The sequence below is a fragment of the Cervus canadensis genome, chromosome 5, assembly GCF_019320065.1.
Source record: "Cervus canadensis isolate Bull #8, Minnesota chromosome 5, ASM1932006v1, whole genome shotgun sequence".
NCBI lineage: Eukaryota > Metazoa > Chordata > Mammalia > Artiodactyla > Cervidae > Cervus > Cervus canadensis.
The window spans coordinates 78,588,284-78,609,820 of NC_057390.1; the positions used below are offsets into that span (position 1 = coordinate 78,588,284).

General features: G+C 39.8%; 1 protein-coding gene across 1 annotated transcript in view; it reads left to right on the forward strand.

Annotated features, from left to right (window-relative positions):
* The window catches only part of NBAS (NBAS subunit of NRZ tethering complex), a 308,614-nt gene that overhangs the window by 28,018 nt on the left and 259,059 nt on the right, over positions 1 to 21,537 (forward strand). Inside the window, exons 8-10 of the mRNA XM_043469328.1 lie at positions 527 to 660; positions 2,511 to 2,609; positions 21,054 to 21,192. Of these exons, the coding sequence (XP_043325263.1) occupies positions 527 to 660; positions 2,511 to 2,609; positions 21,054 to 21,192 (372 nt within the window). The remainder of the gene's footprint in view (positions 1 to 526; positions 661 to 2,510; positions 2,610 to 21,053; positions 21,193 to 21,537) is intronic.

Here is a 21,537-nt window from a genome sequence, read left to right on the forward strand (position 1 = left end):
ATGGTAAAAGGCTGGCGTTGAGTGACTGTTTAAGAGTCCAAAGAGTCCTTCCGTTTAAATTGCCAATTAGGCAAATGGAAATAACTGGAGACTTCTTTCTTTTCTCTTTCTTTCTAATGTAACACTGGCTACTACTGGTAGTGGAAATTAACATTTGAGAGCTTATATCTGAATTCTGTATCTTATAATTCTTTGAGGCTGAATGATAGAATTAGTTTTTTTCTTTTTAATTTTTCTCCCTTTATTTTGCAATGGAAATATAGTCTTAACAGAAATTCACTTACTAGGTGAACATCTCACCCAAAGAGGATGCTGTGGTTCCAGCCTGTGGTTGGGAGGGCTGGTCTAGACTAGGATGTGTAGTTCTGGGCCCTTTGGCTTAGTAGATGATTCTTCATATATGATCAGTTCTGGGGCTATCTTAAGGTACGCCTGGCAAGGCCAGTGTCTTGAATATCCTTTCATTATACATGTGGTAACTTATATCTAGTATTTTTTAGTGACTTAATTTCTTTCTTTTCCATAGGCAACTAGTTTAGCAGGTGATTTGAGCTATGCCATTGCTGGGCTGATATTTTTAGAATATAAAGCAAGTGCACAGTGGTCTGCAGAACTCTTGGTCATCAATTACCGAGGAGAACTTAGAAGCTACCTTGTAAGGTAAAAATATACTTTATTTGAGATGCCCTGTTTGAAATAATGTTTACTTCCTTGCTTTAGTGTTAGATTTTGGTGCCTTTTTTTTCCTTTCAACATTTTATTATGAAAAATTGCAAATATAAAAGGAACGTTGATTTACTGTATAGCACAGGGAACCTGTAGTCAATGTCTTGTAACAACCTATAGTGGAAAATAATCTGAAAAATAGTATATGTGTATTACTGAACTACCTCACTCTGTACCTGAAACATTGTAAGTCAACTATACTTCAATAAAATATGTATGTTAAGAAAAAAAGGGGAGATATATTCATTCACACTTAAGAGAAATTTAAAAGGATCCACTGTTAGTCTCTGCTTTGTTAAATAAACCTGTATATAATTTTAAAAAGAAGGTTGAAAGAATTTTGTAGTAAGCTCTCATATACCTCCACTTAAACTCTTGCTTAGCATTTTGCTTTACATACTGTGTCATATTTCTGTCTATTTCTCTGGCCATTAATCAGTCCTATTTTTTAATGTATTTCAGAGTCACTACTTATTATTTTAGTATAGTGATAGTGAAGTTGCTCAGTCGTGTCTGACTCTTTGTGAACCCATAGACTATAGCCTACCAGGCTTCTCCGTTCATGGGGTTTTCCAGGCAAGAATACTGGAGTGGGTTGCCATGCATATTTTAGTATGCATATGATTAATTAAAGTTCAGAATGTACTTACAGTTTTCTTTCGATCGAGAAAATTTGCATGCAATGAAATGCACAGATCTTAACTATACCAGCCAGTGAATTATAACAAATGCATACACTTATGCAATTCAAAGCCCTGTCAAGATACAGAACACTACCATCAAGCAAGAAAGTTCCCTCAGCCTCTTCCTGGTAAAAGCTTTGTCCATACCCACCCTCAGAGGAACTGCTGTTTATAATTTTTCTTCATCATAGATTGGTTTTGCCTGTCTTAGTGATTTACACTAATAGACTCATAGAATATGTACTCTTTTAGTTCAAGTCTTCTTTCATTTCAGTGTATGTTGAGATTCATCCTTATTTTTACATGCATCAGTAGTTTATTCTTTTTATGGTTGCTTAGTACTTCATTGTATGACTATCTCACTTAGTTTGGGTTGTTATAACAAAATACCGTAACTGGGTGGCTTATCAATAACAGGAATTTATTTCTGACAGTTCTGGAGGCTGGAAGTCTGAGATCAGGGTTCCAGCCTGGTCAGGTTCTGGTGAGAGCTGTTTTTTGGGTGCAGACTGCCCACTTTTTCTTATATCCACACATGATAGAGAGACAGCTAGTTAGCTCTCTAACCTCTTATAAAGACACTTAACCCATCTTGACCTGATAGCTCCCTAAGATCCCACCTCCAGATATCATCACATTGATATTAGGGTCTTAAATGAATTTGAGGGGATACAAACCTTCAATCTGTGGGGGTCACAAATCCTCAGTCCATAGCACTCCTGATCTGTTTACCCATTCTTTTGATGGAGCTCCCAGTTTCCAATTTTGTAAATAAAACAGCTGTGACCATTCTTGTGTGTCTTTATGGGTAAATGCTTTCATTTCTCTTGGGTCAGTATCTTTGAGTGGAATTCCTGAGTCGTAAGGTAGATATAGTTTGTTTTTTATAATAAATTGCCAGACCTTTTTCAGAGTGGGTATAGCATTCATAGTCGTACTAATAATTTATCAGAGTTCTGGTGGTTTTACATCCTCAGCAGTATTTAAGGATATAAATTTAGTGGTGTCTATCTTTATAATTGTAGACATTTTAATGGGTATTTAGTGGCATCTCACTGTGGTTTAATGGTATTTATTTCTTACTTACCTTCTTAAATTTAGTGTTGGAACACATCAGAGCTATCAGGAGAGCCACTGTTTCAGCTTCAGCAGTCATTATCCTCATGGAATCAACACAGCTATTTACCATCCCGGGCACAGGTAAGCAACCGTTTGCTCTCGTATTTAGTGGAGTATTAAAGTGGATGTAGAAGTCTTGGCACGGTTTCAGAGGGAAGAAATTGTCTGTTCTGATTTTTATTTTGGCTCCATTTCCTCCTCTTGTGTATAGTTGCCTTAATGTCTGTGGGATTGTTGACGCCCCCTTCTGAACATTCATGCTCATCTGTCTGGCACACTGGGCTTCTTGGAGCCAGAATGGGCACTGGGAATATTCACTGAGGAATGTCTTCTCTCTTTGTTCTCTGCGTCTGTTCATATTTGTAAAATGAAGATAATACAGAACACATCGCATTGTCGAGGCAGTTAAAAAGCAGTGCATATGAAATGCCCTGGCATGGAAGGACCTCAGTAGCTGTTCTTCCCTTCTTTTGTCCTTCTTTGCAAGTTGGGCCTGCACTGATTATTGCATAGTCAATTTCTGCCACTCCAAGCACAACTCCGAGATACTGTGCACTCAGTTCCAGACTTCTGCAATAAAAGGGATATTGTTGCAATAAAGGGAGTCACACATTTTTTATTTCTTAGTGCCTATAGAAGTACATTTACATTATATTATAATTTTAAATGTGCAATAGCATTATGTCTAAAAAAAGGTACATACCTTAATAAAAAAGTGCAAAACAGTTAATGGTAGTAACATCAAAGATCACTGATCTCAGATCATCATAACAAATATATTAATAATGAAAAAGTTTGAAATATTGAGAGAATTACCAAAATGTGACACAGAGATACCCAGTGGTTGCTTTTGGAAAACTGACACTTTTAGACTTGCTCTATGTGAGGCTGCCACAGACTTTCAGTTTGTAAAACAAAAAGGCTGTATCTGTGAAGTTCAATAAAGCAAAACAGTGAAACAAGGTTGGCCTCTCTGTTTGATTCTTCCTGTGTGCCACTTACCCATGTATTTGCCAGCTACATGGAGGGTTACTTAAAACTTTCGACATTTTCTGCTTCCCATGATTTCTCACTTTGACTTTGTTATTTGTGAATGAAATTTACATGTATTTTATAAATTAGTCATGCTAACTTTTTGGTTCTCTAAAAGGGAGGAATATCAAATTGAGCCAGGCAAGCCTTGCTTGAGTTCTGAATTTTGAGACTTACCCTCTTGGCAAGTACTTAAACTCTGATCCTCAAGTGTACTTAAGTATTTTAATTGAAAATGTATGAAAGTTTTCTTTCTGTTTGATCATAGGTCTGTCCTTCTTTTTTGTTCAGAATGTCGTGATTGTGAAGTTTTTATACTAAAGAGTACACACACACACCTGTACAGCTCCAATGAATTCCTGTTTATACTTTCTTGATCCTGTCCCCTCTGGTCCCGTGTTGATAACCACTGTCCTAAGTTTTGCTTAGATCTCTTGCTTTCTTTATAGTTTTACCACTTATTCATATTTAGTTATGATACATAATGTATTTGTTGTTGTTGTTCAGTTGCTAAGTAGTGTCTGACTCTTTGCGATCCCATGGACTGCAGCATGCCAGGCTTCCCTGTCCTTCACTATCTCCTGGAGTTTGCTCAGACTTGTTTCCATGAGTTGGTGATGCCATCCAACCATCTCATCCTCTGTCACCCCGTTTTCCTCTTGCCCCCCTCAGTCTTTCCCAGCATCAGGGTCTTTTCCAGTGGGTTGGCTCTTTGCATTAGGTGGCCAAAGTATTGGAGCTTCAGCATCAGTCATTCCAATGAATCAGTTCAGTTCAATTCAGTTCAGTCGCTCAGTTGTGTCCGACTCTTTGTGACACCATGAATTGCAGCATGCCAGACCTCTCTGTCCATCACCAACTCCTGGAGTTTACTCAAACCCATCGAGTTGGTGATGCCATCCAGCCATCTCATCCTCTGTCGTCCCCTTCTCCAATCCCTCCCAGCGTCAGGGTCTTTTCCAATGAGTCAACTCTTCGCATGAGGTGGCCAAAGTATTGGAATTTCAGTTTCAGCATCAGTCCTTCCAATGAACACCCAGGACTGATCTCCTTTAGGATGTACTGGTTGGATCTCCTTGCAGTCCAAGGGACTCTCAAGAGTCTTCTCCAACACCATAGTTCAAAAGCATCAATTTTTCGGTGCTCAGCTTTCCTCACAGTCCAACTCTCACATCCATACATGACCACTGGAAAAACCATAGCCTTGACTAGACGGACCTTTGTTGGCAAAGTAATGTCTCTGCTTTTTAATATGCTATCTAGGTTGGTCATAACTTTCCTTCCAAGGAGTAAGCGTCTTTTAATTTCATGGCTGCAATCACCATCTGCAGTGATTTTGGAGCCCCCAAAAATAAAGTCTGACACTGTTTCCACTGTCTCCCCATCTATTTCTCATGAAGTGGTGGGACCTGATGTCATGATCTTAGTTTTCTGAATATTCAGGGTTGATTTCTTTTAGGATTGACTGGTTTGATCCTCTTACTGTTCAAGAGACTCTCAAGAGTCTTCTCCAGCACCACAGTTTGAAAGCATCAATTCTTGGACACTTAGTCTCCTTTATGGTCCAACTCTCACATCCGTCCGTGACTACTGGAAAAAACATAGCTTTGACTATATGGACCTTTGTAGGCAAAGTGATGCTGCTTTTTACTATGATGTCTAGGTTTGTCATATGAATATGTAAATGGAATCACATAGGACAGGGGTCCCCTAGCCCAGGGGTGCAGATGGATCACAGCAGCAGGAGGTCAGCAGCAGTCCTGCCAGCTGAACTTCATCTGCCTCTCTCCCAAGCTCTCGTTACCCCCTGAATCATCCCCCCAACTCTGGCTTTTGCTTTGTGTATTTCATGATGACTCCTCCATTGTCTGTCTTTTTTTTTTTTTTTTAACCAAGGTCAGTATTAGACATCGTAGCAGTATTTCAGGAAGATAAGTAAGGTTCTCTTGGGATCATAGGTTTGAAATTATCATACACTCAATAGCTATTACATGATAACAACTTGTCATAAGTGACGCTATATTCATTATTTCTTAAGGCTTTCACTTTGTGGCATAGGATGTAAGTAAATAAAGGTATTTCTGGAGGAGTGGTCTCAAAATGAAAGTTTTAGAAAGGTGAATTATGAAACCACTGAAGGAGAGCCTCTTCTTGGTTTTGCAGTTATATACAATTTGTGACAGCAGTCAGCTTGGAGATGAATGACTGCATTAAGGTTTCTGAATGAGAATTGTTGTAAAGCAAGGAATACATGTAAATGCCTTGTTGTGCATGACAAAAATATTGCTAGTTGTTTATATTTTCCATTATGTGATCTTTTTTTAATGAAAGAACCTGAAATATTCATCACATTTTTAATTTATTTTTGGTTACTCTAGTAATGTGAGCCTGTGGTATTTTTCATCCCCAAGGATTCTGTAAATGTGAAATAAATCAGCCAGACTGGAGTTAGGATAAATTGGTAATATACAAACTCAAGGTTTTATTGAGAGCACTATTGAATAAGAGAAAGTGAGGTGGTAAGTTGGGTAATACGAAAGAAAAATTAGTTGAGAAGCTTTGGGATAAGCTCTGTGGATTTGCTGATTTTGACTTTTCTTTTTCGTCTTCTACTCACAGCCTAAGAATGCATTTTATCCTCTCCAGACTATCTCATATTCCAGTTTTGCTCTCCCTCCTACACTTACCCAGACACTTCCTCCTGTTTTCTGTTCTCGGTGTTGCCTTTGTGTGTTAGTTTTGGCTTATATTGTACCCGGATTCCAGCTAGGAGGACTCTCGTACCTCTGCATTTTTAGAAGGGGCTACAGTAAACTTTTAGTTCAGGGGATTGTGCGCTTGGTGGTGATTAGGTTGTGGTGCTGCCCTCCAGGAGTGTACAGTCTATGTTGGGAGTCACACATTCACAAATAAGGGCACCCACGTAATATGAATAAGTTAAAATACAATACAGTAGTCTGCCCTATCCACGGGGTATATGCCCTAAGACCATCGTGGGATGCCTGAAACTTCAAGTAGTACTGAACCCTGTATATAGTGTCCCCCCCCCCGCACATACATACATGCCTGTGGTAAAGTTTAATTTATAAATAAGGCACAGTAAGAGAATATATGAACTGCCAGCATCACTACTCTTGTGCTTTGGGGCCGTTTTTAAGTAAAATAAGGCTTACGTGAACACAAGCATTGCAGTACCTCACCATCCAGCTCTGATAACCTGGATGGCTAATGAGTGCCTGAAGGTGGGGCGCACTGGCCAAAGGCATGTCATCTCTCGGGGCAGGGTGTAGCAGGATGGCACAGGAAGGTGCAGGATTTCGTTACACTACTCGAAGAGTGGTGTGCAGTTTAAAACTTGTGAACTGTTTATTTCTGGAATGTTCCATTTCATGTTTTTGGACTACAGTTGACTGTGGGTAACTGAAGTTGCAAAAGGTGAAACTGTGGGTGGGTGGTACTACTGTTTATATTTTTAAATGATAGCTTCCGCTTTCACCAGCTTTTTGTTGTTGTTGTTGTTTTGAGGTTTTGATCCTAATTTTATTGTAAATTTCTACAAACAAAATCTGACTTATTCAACTTTGAGCCTCCAACAGTTCTTTTATAACTTTTGAAAGATAATTAGTGTTGGAAGCTAACTTTTTCTAGGTCCTGAATTATATCTCAACAAACACAAAAGGTGGAAAACAAGCCTCTTTTCTTGGTCCCTTTTGAGAAGCCACTCATTCTTGGAATCCTTGATGATGCTTTGGTATTTTAAGTGTGTAATTCAGTGATTTTTAATAAATATGTAGGGTTGTGCAAGCTCCACGCCAGTAAGTTCTAGAATATTTCCAGTGCTCCTAAAGATCTCTCATGCCCGTGAGTTTCATGGAATGTAAATCGCAACCTCAATAAAACTGTAATAAAGAGTGAATTGGAAAGGAAAGAGTCTTTAAGCAGATTTTCATTTGAACACTTTCTTTTTAAGTTTTAAAATTACTTTTAATTCACATATAGTAAAAAGGGTGTATGTTTTTTACAAAAACTATTGAAGTATAGTTGATTGACAATGTTATATTTCTTCTTTACTATAAAATGACTCAGTTGTACACATCTATATTCCTTTCCATTATGATTTCTCACAGGATAGTGGATATAGTTTCCTGTGCTGTACAGTAGGACCTTGTTGTTTATCCGTCTCCTTTGTAATAGTGAGGCTCTATTGATCCCAAACTCCCGTTCCTTTCCTCCCTTCCCCTTCCACCCCCTTGGCAACCACAAGTGTGTTCTCTATATCTGTGAGTCTGTTTTTACAGATACATTGATTTGTATCGTACTTTAGATTCCACATGTAAGTCATATCATGTGATATTTGTCTTTTTCTTTTTGACTTTATTCTTTGGGTCCATCCATGTTGCTTCAAATGACATTGCATATTTCTTGATGAGTGAGTAATACATCAGTTTTGTGTGTGTGTGTGTGTGTGTATATACACACCCCATCCTCTTTATCCACTCCTCTGTTGATGGACATTTAGGTTGTTTCCATATCTGGCTAAGTGATACCCTTGGCTATTATAAATAGCGCTACTGTGAATACAGTGGTGCATGTATCTTTTTGGATTATAGTTTCATCTGGATATATGCCCAGGAGGCGGACTGCGGGATCGTAGGGCTACTCTAGTTTTCTGAGGAATCTCTATACTGTTTTCCCTAGTGGTTGCACCAACTTACATTCCCACCAACTGAACACTTACATCTTTATGTTAAGAAAGATACCCAGGTTTATGTTAAGAAAGATACCTATGTTTCATATAGTCTATAGGGAAAAACCATGATTGATTAATAATGTTTCATGGTTGTGTTAAGGATTAATTCAAGCATTTGAGTGATTTTTTTCCCCCCTTTTAGTCACCTGTGTTAAGCCAGATACAGATTCTACAAAAAGAATGTGAGACAACATTTACAAGGAGTAATAAGCTAGGTTGTCAGCTTGCATATATATAGAGAACAGTTAGGTAGGAGTGAACTGGCTAAAAAGTAGTTGGGTGATTGTGTTCTCCTGAATGTGCACTCACAGTATTTGCTACTATTCTGTGCAAGTCTCGGAAGATAGACGAGGAGATCGTCTTTAGAAAGCTGTTAATTTTAGGGGATACTGAGGAACACTTTAAGTAATGGCATAGTGCAGCACTAAAGGGCTGTGTCTCCGGATTTGGTCATCTCTTGTGGGTTTTTGATTTCCCCTAAACAGCACTCAGCATTTTATTTATTTTACTTTTAAAAATTTATTTATGTTTAATGGAAGGATAATTGCTTTACAGTATTGCATTGGTCTCTACCAAGCATCAACATGAATCAGCCATAGGTTTACCCGTGTCCCCTCCCACTTGAATATCCCTCCCTCAGTGTTTTAAATGCAGGCGTCCCTCACACTCATTTACTTGCAATATTCCCTTTATCCCATGAGTTGTACTTAGTGGGGGGATCAAAAATGTCTTGTGTGAATGAGCTCTCAGGAGACATGACAACCTCACTGGCACAGAATGGAAAGGAAACAGTCCTGGGCGTGGGCTGGGAAGGGGTGTGGGTCGAGTACGCAGAGGATCTACCATCTCAGTACATCACCCGCAGCTAGGGAAATGTCCCACAAATGTGTTAACTTTATCCTGTGGAAGAGATAGTGTTGAGAATACCCTATCTTAAAGGTTTACCGAAGTGCATGAGTAAATTTTTATTCTCTTATAAGCTGTAAGATCCATATAGACCTATGAGATGCTTTGGGGAGCTAATCAGTGAGCCTTTATATCCATTACATTGCTGTAAAATTGCCCGTCTTTCTTTTTGGTTCCTAAGGTCATATATATTCTGTGAGAATCAGGTCAGTGGTGTGTAAAAGATATACTGTATTGACAGCTGGAGGAGCAGTTAGGTATAAATTGCATTAGGAAATTTCTCATAAGCCCTAGCTAGATAAGATTTAATAATTTTATGAAGGATTGCTTCTAGGAAAGGAATGAGTGCCATAGTCCTGATCCTTGTTGATTATCTTCCACTGCAGAGAGAGAGTGTGTTTGGCCTTTGATAATGTAGGGGCTATTGACATTTGAGAGATTAATGTGCAGCTTTGTAGCTGGCAAGTGTGAATGTCAGAAATTGAGTATCTTAACTTACATTAAGGAGCTTTTCTTGTTGCCTTTCTAATGCTCATTCTTCCAGTGTGAGCAAATTCTTCTTTCCATGAGTTCAGGTTGGTTTTTAGAAGAGAAACGAAGAGGTCCTGTTGTTAGTAGAGAAAGCTGCGTCGTCTTGGCAGAGAGGAAGCTCCTTAGATGTGAATTGAGGAACTTGCTGATCTTCATGGACTAACTTTTCTTTTTTTCTTAAACAGGTATTTGTTTCTGGTGAGGTAGGGAAGTCTTGGCCACATCACGTGATCTGTTTTTATCCAGAATATATTACAGATAGGGAGACACGTGTGACTCAGAAGCATCTTGGTTCTTAGCAGCCTTCAGCTATCTTTTAAGTCAATGACAGTGCTTTATTACTTTTACTTTTCTTTGGCCTACCATTGAAAAAAAATTATTTGGAAATCATTGTTAACCCATCCATCAGTCCTCTACATGGAGAGTCTTTGAGAGAAGAGGCTAGTTCTCATTATGTTATAGTTATTTACACTTAAGTGGGCCCTTGTAGGCCTTGATAAAGTTTTGAATTCCTACAGGTGGTAAATAACCAGTCTGTGTCTCTTCTCTTTGAGTGTTTTGGTTGTAGTTTAACCTGATACATGATAACTTTGTATGTCAGTGAATTTCATTAATCTTAAGCAGGGTATTTTGTACCTGGGTTATACTCCCTCCCACCCTGCCCCCCTGGCCCCTAACTTTAAGGACTATTTCCACAATCCTTCTGAAGAATTTATGGGAATAAAATTTTAAGAAGTGACTTGGGCCAGACTGAATTTCTTCTTATACTTGGAGTGATGCTAGCTATTGTGGATCTCTCTTGGAAGTAAAGAGATGAAAGAAGATGATTATGTTTGGTTATTTTATAGGAAATAAGGAATGGTGCTTAATTATGGTTTAAATACAAAAAGAAAATTTAAAAAATACATTTGTGATGTGATAGAATGTATACTGGATTCAGTTCAGTTCAGTTGCTCCGTCGTGTCTGACTCTTTGAAACCCCATGGACTGCAGCACGCCAGGCCTCCCTGTCCATCACCCACTCCCGGAGCTTGCTCAGACTCATGTACGTTGGGTCAGTGATGCCATCCAACCATCTCATCTTCTGTCATCCCCTTCTCCTCCTGCCTTCATTCTTTCCCAGATCAGGGTCTTTTCAAATAAGTCAGCTCTTTGCATCAGGTGGCCAAAGTATTGGAGTTTCAGCTTCAGCATCAGTCCTTCCAATGAATATTCAGTACTGATTTCCTTTAGAATGGACTGGTTGAATATCCTTGCATTCCAAGGGACTCTCAAGAGTCTTCTCCAGCACCACAGTTCAAAAGCATCAGTTCTTTGGTGCTCAGCTTTCTTTATTGTCCAACTCTCACATCCGTACATGACCACTGGAAAAACTATAACTTTGACTAGATGGACCTTTGTTGGCAAAGTAATATCTCTGCTTTTTTAATATGCTCTCTAGGTTGGTCATAGCTTTTCTCCCAAGGAACAAGCGTCTTTTAATTTCATGGCTGCAGTCACCATCTGCAGTGATTTTGGAGCCCCCCAAAATAAAGTCTGACACTGTTTCCCATTGTTTCCCCATCTGTTTGCCATGAAGTGATGGCACCAGATGCCATGATCTTAGTTTTCTGAATGTTGAGCTTTAACCCAACTTTTTCACTCTCCTCTTTCACTTTCATCAAGAGACTCTTCAGTTACTCTTCACTTTCTGCCGTAAGTGTGGTGTCATCTGCATATCTGAGGTTATTGATATTTCTCCTGGCAATCTTGATTCCAGCTTGTGCTTCATTCAGCCCGGCATTTTTCATGATGTACTCTGCATGTAAGTTAAATAAGCAGGGTGACAACATACAGCCTTGATGTACTCCTTTCCCAACTTGGAATCAGTCCGTTGTTCCATGTCTGATTCTAACTGTTGCTTCTTGACCTGCATGCAGGTTTCTCAGGAGGCAGGTAAGATGGTCTGGTATTCCCATCTCTTGAAGAATTTTCCACAGTTTCTTGTGATCCACACAGTCAAAGGCTTTGGCATAATCAATATGCCCGCAGAAGTAGATGTTTTTCTGGAACTCTCTTGCTTTTTTGATGATCCAATGGATGTTGGCAATTTGATCTCTGGTTCCTCTGCCTTTTCTAAATCCAGCTTGAACATCTGGAAGTTCACAGTTCATGTACTGTTGAAGCCTGGCTTGGAGAATTTTGAGCATTACTTTGCTAGCGTGTGAGATGAATACAATTGTGCAGTAGCTTGAGCATTCTTTGGGGTTGCGTTTCTTTGAGATTGGAGTGAAAACTGACCTTTTCCAGTCCTATGGCCACTGCTGAGTTTTCCAAATTTGCTGGCATATTTAGTGCAGCACTTACACAGCATCATTTTCGAGGATTTGAAATAGCTCAGCTGGAATTCCATCACCTCCACTAACTTCATTCATAGTGATGCTTCCTAAGGCCCACTTGCCTTCCTATTCTAGGATGTCTGGCTCTGTGTGAGTGATCACACCATCTTGGTTATCTGGGTCATGAAGATCTTTTTTGTACAGTTCTTCTGTGTATTCTTGCCACCTCTTCTTAATATCTTTTGCTTCTATTAGGTCCATACCATTTCTGTCCTTTATTGTGCCCATCTTTGCATGGAATGTTCCCTTAGTATCTCTAATTTTCTTGCAGAGATCTCTAGTCTTTCCCATTCTATTGTTCTTTATTTGCATTGATCGCTGAGGAAGGCTTTCTTATCTCTCCTTGCTATTCTTTGGAACACTGCATTTAAATGGGTATATCTTTCCTTTTCTCCTTTGCCTTTAGCTTCTCTTCTTTTCTCAGCTATTTGTGAGGCCTCCTCAAACAACCATTTTGCCTTTTTGCATTTCTTTTTCTTGGGGATGGTCTTGATGCCTGCCTCCTATAGAATGTCAGGAACCTCTGTCCATAGTTCTATAGGCACTCTGTCTGTCAGATCTAATCCCTTGAATCTATTTGTCACTTCCATTGTATAATTGTAAGGGATTTAATTTAGGTCATACCTGAATGGTCTAGTGGTTTTCCCTAGTTTCTTCGATTTAAGTCTGAATTCGTTAATCAGGAGTTCATGATCTGAGCCACAGTCAACTCCCTGTCTTGTTTTTGCTGACTGTTTAGACTTCTCCATCTTTGGCTGCAAAGAACATACTCAGTCTGATTTAGGAATTGACCATATGGTGATTTCCATTTGTAGAGTCATCTCTTGTGTTGTTGGAAGAGGGTGTTTGCTGTGACCAGTGCATTCTCTTGGCAAAACTCTGTTAGCATTTGCTCTGCTTCATTTTGTACTTACTCCAAGGCCAAATTTGCCTGTTACTCCAAGTATCTCTTGACTTCCTACTTTTACATTCCAGTCCCTTCTGATGAAAAGGGTGTCTTTTCATCATGCTTTACTGTACATGTACTGGATTAGGAGACAGGAAATATTTGCTACCTATTAGCTCTGTGACCTCAAGACAAGTCATTCTTTTTGGGTCACATTTTGCTGGCACTGCAAATGTGCCAGGAGATGGTGGTTTTACCAAGCTGCTTAAGCACAGAAGATGCTAGGTGGTGTTTAGCAGCAGGCCTGTGGTAGTGATGTTGATATCAGACATTATGGAAAGACCCACAGTGAAGGACAGCTGGCAGACAACAGTTAGTAGGATTCAGTGAGGGTGGGGTAGGGTTTGAAGACAAGACTTATTTTCCTGAGTGAACAAGTTTGAGCAATTGGAGTAGAAGGTGAGAATTTGGTTTCAGAACCTGGACAGTTCTGAAATCAGAATTCAAAGTAGACATGGAATAGATCAGATAGAGGGATGCTGAACATGTTATATTGTGCGTTTGCAGAGAAGTTGCCTAAATCCATCCTGATGCTTAGGAGGGGGTTAGGATTTTAGATTATCATCATTGACATCAGTTGTGGAATGAGGGAAGGCATCTGGGGCAGAGACATCCAAGAAATCCAAGATGAACAGAATTTTCAATAATCAACTGGTAAGATTTTTGTAGTAAGGAATGAAAGTGAAGTGAAAGTGTTAGCCGCTCAGTTGTGTCTGATTCTTAGCGACCTCATGGACTGTAGCCCGCCAGGCTCCTCTGTCCATCGGGTTCTCCAGGCAAGAATACTGGAGTGGGTAGCCATTTTCTTCTCCAGGGGATCTCCCCACCCCAGGAATTGAACCTAGTCTCCTGCATTGCGGGCGGAGTCTTTACCATCTGAGACACCAGGGAAGCTCAGTGAAGAATCAGTTCAGTTCAGTTCAGTTGCTCAGTCGTGTCCGAATAGTTAAGAGCAAATTAAAATGAATTAAAATTGGGAACATTTCTGTGATCCTGAGAGAGGATTGTCTCCAATCTGTGAAGTAGTAGGTAATAGTTTTTGAGCCCTTATTTTGCCAGGCATGCTCTTAAGAACTTTTAATTTGGTGGCATGTAATTATTCTCCCCCACCCGCCCCTTCCTTGCTGGTCTATGCCACAAGCCTGTGGGTGATTGGACAGGGTATATACAAGAATTTCTCACTCTATTATTTCAGATTCATGTCCTTGACTTTAAGGAGTTTTAAGCCACTAGATGGCAGATTGTTTCAACAATTACTAGACAGAAGCCCCTTCTTAATAAACCGTTTATAATTCTTCTTGGAGTCAATTCGTAGGGTCACGTTTAGCTCTCCCAGTGCATCGGAATCCCACCTGGTGTGGTACCTAGGGGCACACGGTCCGTTCCTCCCTCCCTTTCCTCGGAGGGGGCTGGCCACCCTCTTCTCACTGCTTCTTGCTCTGCCCTGGCCTCTCATTTCATTCACTCCGTGTGTTTTTTGGCTCCATCACTTACAGCTTATTTTTTGTCTGATACCGACATTCCTGCTTTGAGTTTTAGACTCTTAGAATGTCAGAGCTGGCAAAGAGTTTCATCCATCACTTGGCTCAGCCTGTTCATTTCTCAGGTGGGAGAACTGAAGCCACGAGAGGTTAAGCCAAGGACGAGGACCCTTTGTCGGATTTATTTTCCCGCCCCAGCAGTTCTGTGCACAGAGCCGTTTTCTGAACGAAACCGACATGTAAATAAATGCTTTGAAGGATACAGACACAGTCTCTGTGTCCGAGTGGGTTAAGTTCAGTGATGGAGGCGTGCTTTAAATAGCGGTTACAGTTTAGAAATGAGAAGGTGATACGTGCTCAGGAAGCGAGCAGCATAAACCATCTCATGTTGTTAAGGACCCCTTCTAAGTTTCTGCCCTGCTCGCCTTTTACAGGCTGGGAGCACTCACGCCCTTTCTGAGCATCCTCCCAGCACACCGTTTACAGACTCAGCTCTGTGCTCTTGTACCTCCTGTTCTTGGCTGAGGAGGCTCTTTATCTGATCTCTTTATCAGCCAGGAAACTGTTGAAGGGATAAACCTGTCTTTGGTGTTAACCCTGTGACCTTTCCTTGACCTCGTCTTCCATGCAGTTAATTGGTCCTTTAGGCTTGCTTTTGTGTCTAACTCAGGGGTCCCCACGGGCGTGGTCTGGGTTGGCTGGTTCTTTCGCCTGGAGTGGACGGTGCTTGTTGTCATTCTCGTGGGTGAATATATGTCCCTAGCCTGGACGGTGCTTGTTGTCATTCTCGTGGGTGAATATATGTCCCTAGCCGTCTGAGAAAGGAAGGTGCCCGAGCCTCACCCCACGGTTGGTACCGATGCTTTGGGAGAGCTAAGCTCGCCACTGCAAATTAATCTTGAGAATAAGAAGTGGTTTGTTAAAGTGAGCTCTTCATTTGTCTCACACATTCCTGATTGCTTAACACATGGTTTGCATCTATAATTTTGATGGCATGAAGGAAACTAATATTACAGTTACTTTGGTGCAAAGATATTTGAACCTAATACATCTGATTCCTTGACCCATGATTTTCCTATTTTCCACAAAATTTTGAGGTGAAAGATTATTGGGAAAGTTAATTCCTGTCTCCTACTCTCTCGTTTCAGTTAATGAGAAGGGGTTTTAACGCTTACATATAGTGTGCTTTAGTCTTCAGAATTTAATGTGCTACAGAAATTTTGTATTGCTTTTTATCTTTATAGAATAATTAAAAAATAAGGGCTTGCTTCAAAATGTGATTCCTAAGGTAAGTACTTAAGAACCTGATACTGTGTATTTAAGGAGGTTATGGTTGTCACTGCAGGTAAATATTCTGGGTGGAGGAAATTATTGCAACAGAAAATAACATTACTGATATGGTCTTAATTTTTGCAAAAATCTAATGACCGTTTCAATAGTAAATCACAGGATGCTTAAGATATAACTATTAATGTATAAATAGCTTCAGAATGCCACAAAGCAAATGATATGCTAATTTAATTTTCAGTATTTGACAAGACTTGTGGGTTGATGCTAAGTGTTAAAGCCAATTTACTGAATTTTTTTTTCTTCCTGGGCTTCATTAATTGGAAGAAAGTTACGTACATAATTTGGAATACTATATCTTGGCTTTTAAGTTAGAAACAGAGAAAAGTACAGGGGATGTGTTAATGAACACGTGAGAACCTACTATCCAGAATTAACAAATACTAAGTTTTTTTTTTTTTTTTTTTTACTAAAGGTGTGTGTGTATGTATGTGTATAGAAAGTGAAAGCAAAGGTCGCTCACTCGTGTCCGACTCTTTGGGACCCCATGGACTATATCTCCAGGCCAGAATACTGGAGTGGGTAGCCTTTCCCTTCTCCAGGGGATCTTCCTGACCCAGGGATCAAACCCAGGTCTCCCGCATTGCAGGTGGATTCTTTACCAGCTGAGCCACAAGGGAAGCCCATGTATGTATATAGATACACCCAAATACATAAATGAGAGACAGTAGTGCAAACAAGTTCCTACTTCTAGAGGCAACCTGCTGCCATGGTTTTGGTGTGCAACCTTCCTTTATATATATATATATATATTTTTTTTTTTTTTTAATATTTGGCTGTATCCATGTTAGTCACGACAAGTAGGATCTTCACTATGTCGTGTGGGATCTTTCTTTGTGGCGCATGGACTCTATAGTTTGGCATGTGGCTCAGTACTCGCGGTGAGTGGGTTTAGTTGCTCTGCAGCTTGTGAGATCTTAGTTCCCTGACCGAGAATGGAGCCTGTGTTCCTTGCATTGCAGGGCGGATTCTTTAACCACTGAACCACCAGGGAAATCTCTAGTATATATTTTTATATTTGTTCTTTTTATACTGTATATGTTTCCCTGAACAATTGACTGAATTTGTACTTATTCATCCCTTTTAAACATTTAAAATATTTCTAATTTTTCTGCATTATAAACAGTGCTGTATGAGGTATTCTTTTACCAAGAGATAAATATGCCTGTGTGAGAATTTCTCCAGAGTTATCTTAGAACACAATTTGGAGAATTGTTGGGGGGGGCACAGTTTTAGATGTCATATCCTTCTCCAAAATGATTGCTACAGTCTTACTAGTAGTTTTAAAGAGTTACTGTGTCTCTATAAACATAGAGAGCGACTGGTGTAAATCTTTGTTGCTTTAATATGCATTCCTGGCTTTTGTATTTCTCTTTTTGTGACTTATTCTCTGTGCATTTTTCTTTGTGACTGGTTGTTGGAGATCTTTATGGATTCTGTCTGCTAAAACATATACTTTGTTAGTTTTATGTCTTATAAATAACTTTTCCTGGTGTGTGACTTGTGTTTGCACTTTATGGAGGGAAATTTTAGGTTTTAATATGGTCAGATTTGAAGGAGACCATCTTAATGACACTAGGGTGGGAAAGTGTTTGATGGGTCAGGATGCACAGTGCACAAGCCATGAAGAGAAAGGTTATCAGTGTGAATGAAGTTGACTCTTTTTACTTTAGTTATTTTAGTTAAATTTTTTTTTTGTGGCCATGCTGCTCAGCATGTGGGATTTTAGTTCCCCAAGCAAGATTGAACCTATGCCCCTTTCAGGGAAGCGGAGTCCTAACCTCTGGACCAGGGAAGTCCCTAGTTGGCTTTTTTTAGAACTCTACCCTCCCATGTAAATTTCGTTGAATATATTGTTTAGTTCCATTACATGTTTGTTCAGTTCCATAAGAAATTCTGTGGTTTTTTTTTTTTGTTTTTTTTTTTAATTTCTTTCAATTTGTAGACTAAAAAGAATTGGCATTTTTAAGGTATGGGGAGTTTGTCAAAGAACATGGTGAAAGTGAAAGTGTTAGTCACTCAGTCGTGTCCGAATCTTTGTGACCGCATGGACTGTAGCCTGCCAGGTTCCTCTGTCCATGGGATTTCCCAGGCAAAAATACTGGAGTGGGTTGTCATTCCCTTCTCCAGGGGATCTTCCTGACCCAGGAATTGAACTCAGGTTTCCCTCATTGTAGGCAGTTTCCTTACCATCTGAGCTACCAGGGAAGCCCAGAGAACATGGTATCTCTCTCTCTGTTTGTAACTTTGTATCTTTCAGGAACGTTTTGAGATTTTCTTTCTGATGTTGTCCTTTACCAGATTCTCCCTTTAGTGTTGTCTGCTGCCCTGTTTATTAGTTTATGACTCCTCACCCCTGTTACCAGGACCCCCCATCCCCCGCCTCATCTTCTCATATCTTACTGCTGAAATCTAGGAAGAATGAGGAAGGGTGTGGAGAGGAGAGGACTCTGTAGCATCTCTTTCTCTGTGCTACTTCAGGAGAAAGTTGGAGCTTTAAATTTACTCACTCCGGAAACATTTATTGCATGTATGGTGCTGGGCCTTGCACTTCTCTCATTTCCATTGACTATTTTCAGTTAAGTTACATACTTTCACTTCATTTTGGTTAGCGCTGCCCAGGACACCTGTTCTAACACTGTAATCATGATGAAGAAGGTTTATTTGCTAAGTTAAGCATCAGTACCAACCTACTTTTTTTTTCCCCCTTAATCACTAAGAGCTGAGCCCTCATCAACACTGAGTCCTGTAAAACAGTGAAGTGATGGACCAAGTTAACATCTTGACTTGGGGTTGATACCCCTTGGCACATATAACTGAAGATAAGTCTTCAGTAGATGTCACCTGGGTTATCATCTTCAGATATGGGTGTTACCTTAATTCTGTGCTCTCAGCTGTTCCTTATTTTCATGTGCCCTTAATTGTAGAGTGAGCTTTTTGAATGCAGGGAGCATACCTTGTTCATCCCTGTATGATCTCTGTATCAGGTAGCTGCTGGTTACCTGCTTTTTGACCATGCTGATGAAATTGTCTCAGTCCCCCCTCCCTTTAAACACAAGCAAGCACACTTGTCTGCCTGCACGGGTGAACACACACATGGTCTTGTAGCTGCAGCATTAGTGTCCCAAAGCTGCCATCCCATCTGGTGGGAACAATACATGATTAGTTCCATCATTCTGTCTCCTTTCCACTTACTCTTCAGTCTGGCGTGAATGGCAGAAAGGCTGGTTGGAAGCAGTTATTGAATCTCTTTCATTTTTAATCAAGCTTATCTTATTGTAGCCAATTTGATCTGTGTGTGACCGTGTTTATCAGAATTCATAGGGAGGAAATGTCTTCTAGAATTAAGATCAGGAGATGAAGAATGAAATTGGAATGTCAGTTAGCTATCCTGTAGTCAGGTAATGTAAAGTTTTAGACATATATTTTGAAATCTAAAAATGAGGTATGGTATCTGTTACCTCCATGGCATAGTAGTGCAAACTAAATAATAATGTTTAACCCCTTGAAAAAAGTGTTATGGTGTGTGTATGTGCATATATATATATATATATATGTATATATATATATATATGGTCAGCATTGCTCACTGAGTAGAGAAATTATTTCCATTATCAGAATCTGTTTTGTCCTGGCCTTTTAGAGGTTTGTTGAATTCTCAGATTGTGTTTTATTTTTGTTATAACAATAGGCTACTAATTTTTAAAGATATGTCTTTGTGAGAATTGCATGTTTTTTGTTTGAAAAAATGCTGTGACTAGATTCAGAAATGTAAACATTCAAAGCTACTTGTTTTGTTTCTATTTGTTCAGAGAAGTTTTTCCTAACAAATTGACTTAAGAATAAAAGTTCCCTATGGAAAATTTGTCGCATGATCATAGAAGACTATATGACTCCCTCGTGCCTGCTATTCAGGCTAACAGTGGACTCGTGGCCAGCATCACATCATCTGTGGCCTCAGCTGAGCCTCCACCCCCAAGCCTAGAGTATCATGAAGTCAGTCCTGGACAGTGTAGTGTTTTGTCTGAATGTTCCAGTGTGTATTTCTCAATAATAAGGACTCTTAAAGACGTGAACATGAAACCGTTTTCATTTATGAAGACCTGGAGAAGGATGTGGCTTCTGTCTTCTGTTACTCCATCGCCTTATTGTTATTGGGGACAACAGTGTTTCCCTTAAGACACTGGAAGTTTTACTTGCAAACCTTTTTCTTGTTTTTTGACGCGTGACTATGATGTCTTATATAGTACCCTGCCAGATTTACTGCACATGACTTAACTTTAAAAATCATGACCGTTGGGTTCCGTTATCAATTGGCTTAGTTTGTGTGTAGTGGTCTTTTAACTTGTACTGCTTGTTAGATTGCTTTGCCCTGTTGGTAAGTGGCCTCTAACTGCAATGAAGAATAGCAAACAGTAAATGAACAAGTCATAATGTGGGGCTAAGCTACCGAACAGTCTTACTTCAGTACAGTTACTACTGCATAGTTGTGTCCCATCCACAGCATTCCTGGCTGTCATTTCTTCCCCCTAGCATCTGTAACTGTGCCCTCATGACCTCCAGTGCACTGCTGTAGTTAATATATACAGGTCTGGGAGGTGACCTATCCATTTGCGTTTATTAATTTATTTATTGAGGTATAGTTGCGTTGTCATGCTGTGTTGGTTTCTGCTGACTCTGAAGTGAATCACATCTGTGTACACGTATGTCCCCTCCCTCGTGGGCCTCCGTCCCACCACCACCGTCCCACTGCCTAGGTCCCCAAAGAGCGCGAGCTGAGCTGCCTGTGCCGTGCAACAGGCTGCTGTCAGCTGTCTCTTGTACACATGGCCGTGCATTTATGTCAGGGGTGTATCAGTTTATTTACGTTTATTGGTGTTGATACAGTTTCTCAGATACTCAATGACCAACCTGAAAACGCTTCTTTTTACCTTTCCAAGTTCTCATCGTGGTTTCAGATGTTTCAGTCTGTCATTGAAGGTGAAATTCTAGTTGAGAAACCATCTGGTCTCTTGGTTGTCTCCTCTCAAATATTTACCTTCTAATTTTATTTTGGTTTTCCTTGTGGAAGTGAGCGTTTCTGCTCGCTTTGTTTTGATGTTGTCCTGTTCATATTTGTAATTTATCACTTCTCTTTACCTTTCTCTGTTTTAGACTTTTGCTGGTTGGTGGATGTGAAACTGCTGAAGTGGGCATATCAAAAGCTGCTAGCTGTGGACTGTCTGCCTGGAGAGTTCTTTCAGGATCACCGTATTATAAGCCCGTTACTCATGGTGGCGACAGGGTCACTGCAGTAAGTCTCATTTATGGTATTTCATTTTGTTCATTTAGACCTTATCTAAAGGTCTTAGATAAGCTCTTTGTAAGATATATGGAGAAAGAAGCAATCTGCCTTAAATGAGGAAAGTGACTTAATACAAGTGAAATTTTAGGACTTCTATCAAATATCAAATTTATCTAAAGCATGCTTTATTTAACTTGGTCTTATTTTTAGTAGAAATATTTGCAGATATGAAGAAAAATGATTTAGCAGTACTGTTACTTGCACTTGCTTATTTAGACCTTGACATTTATTAAGTCCTTTGATGCACTGGCAGCAGTTCTGAGCACTCTCACAAGTTGTAGCTCATTTAACTCT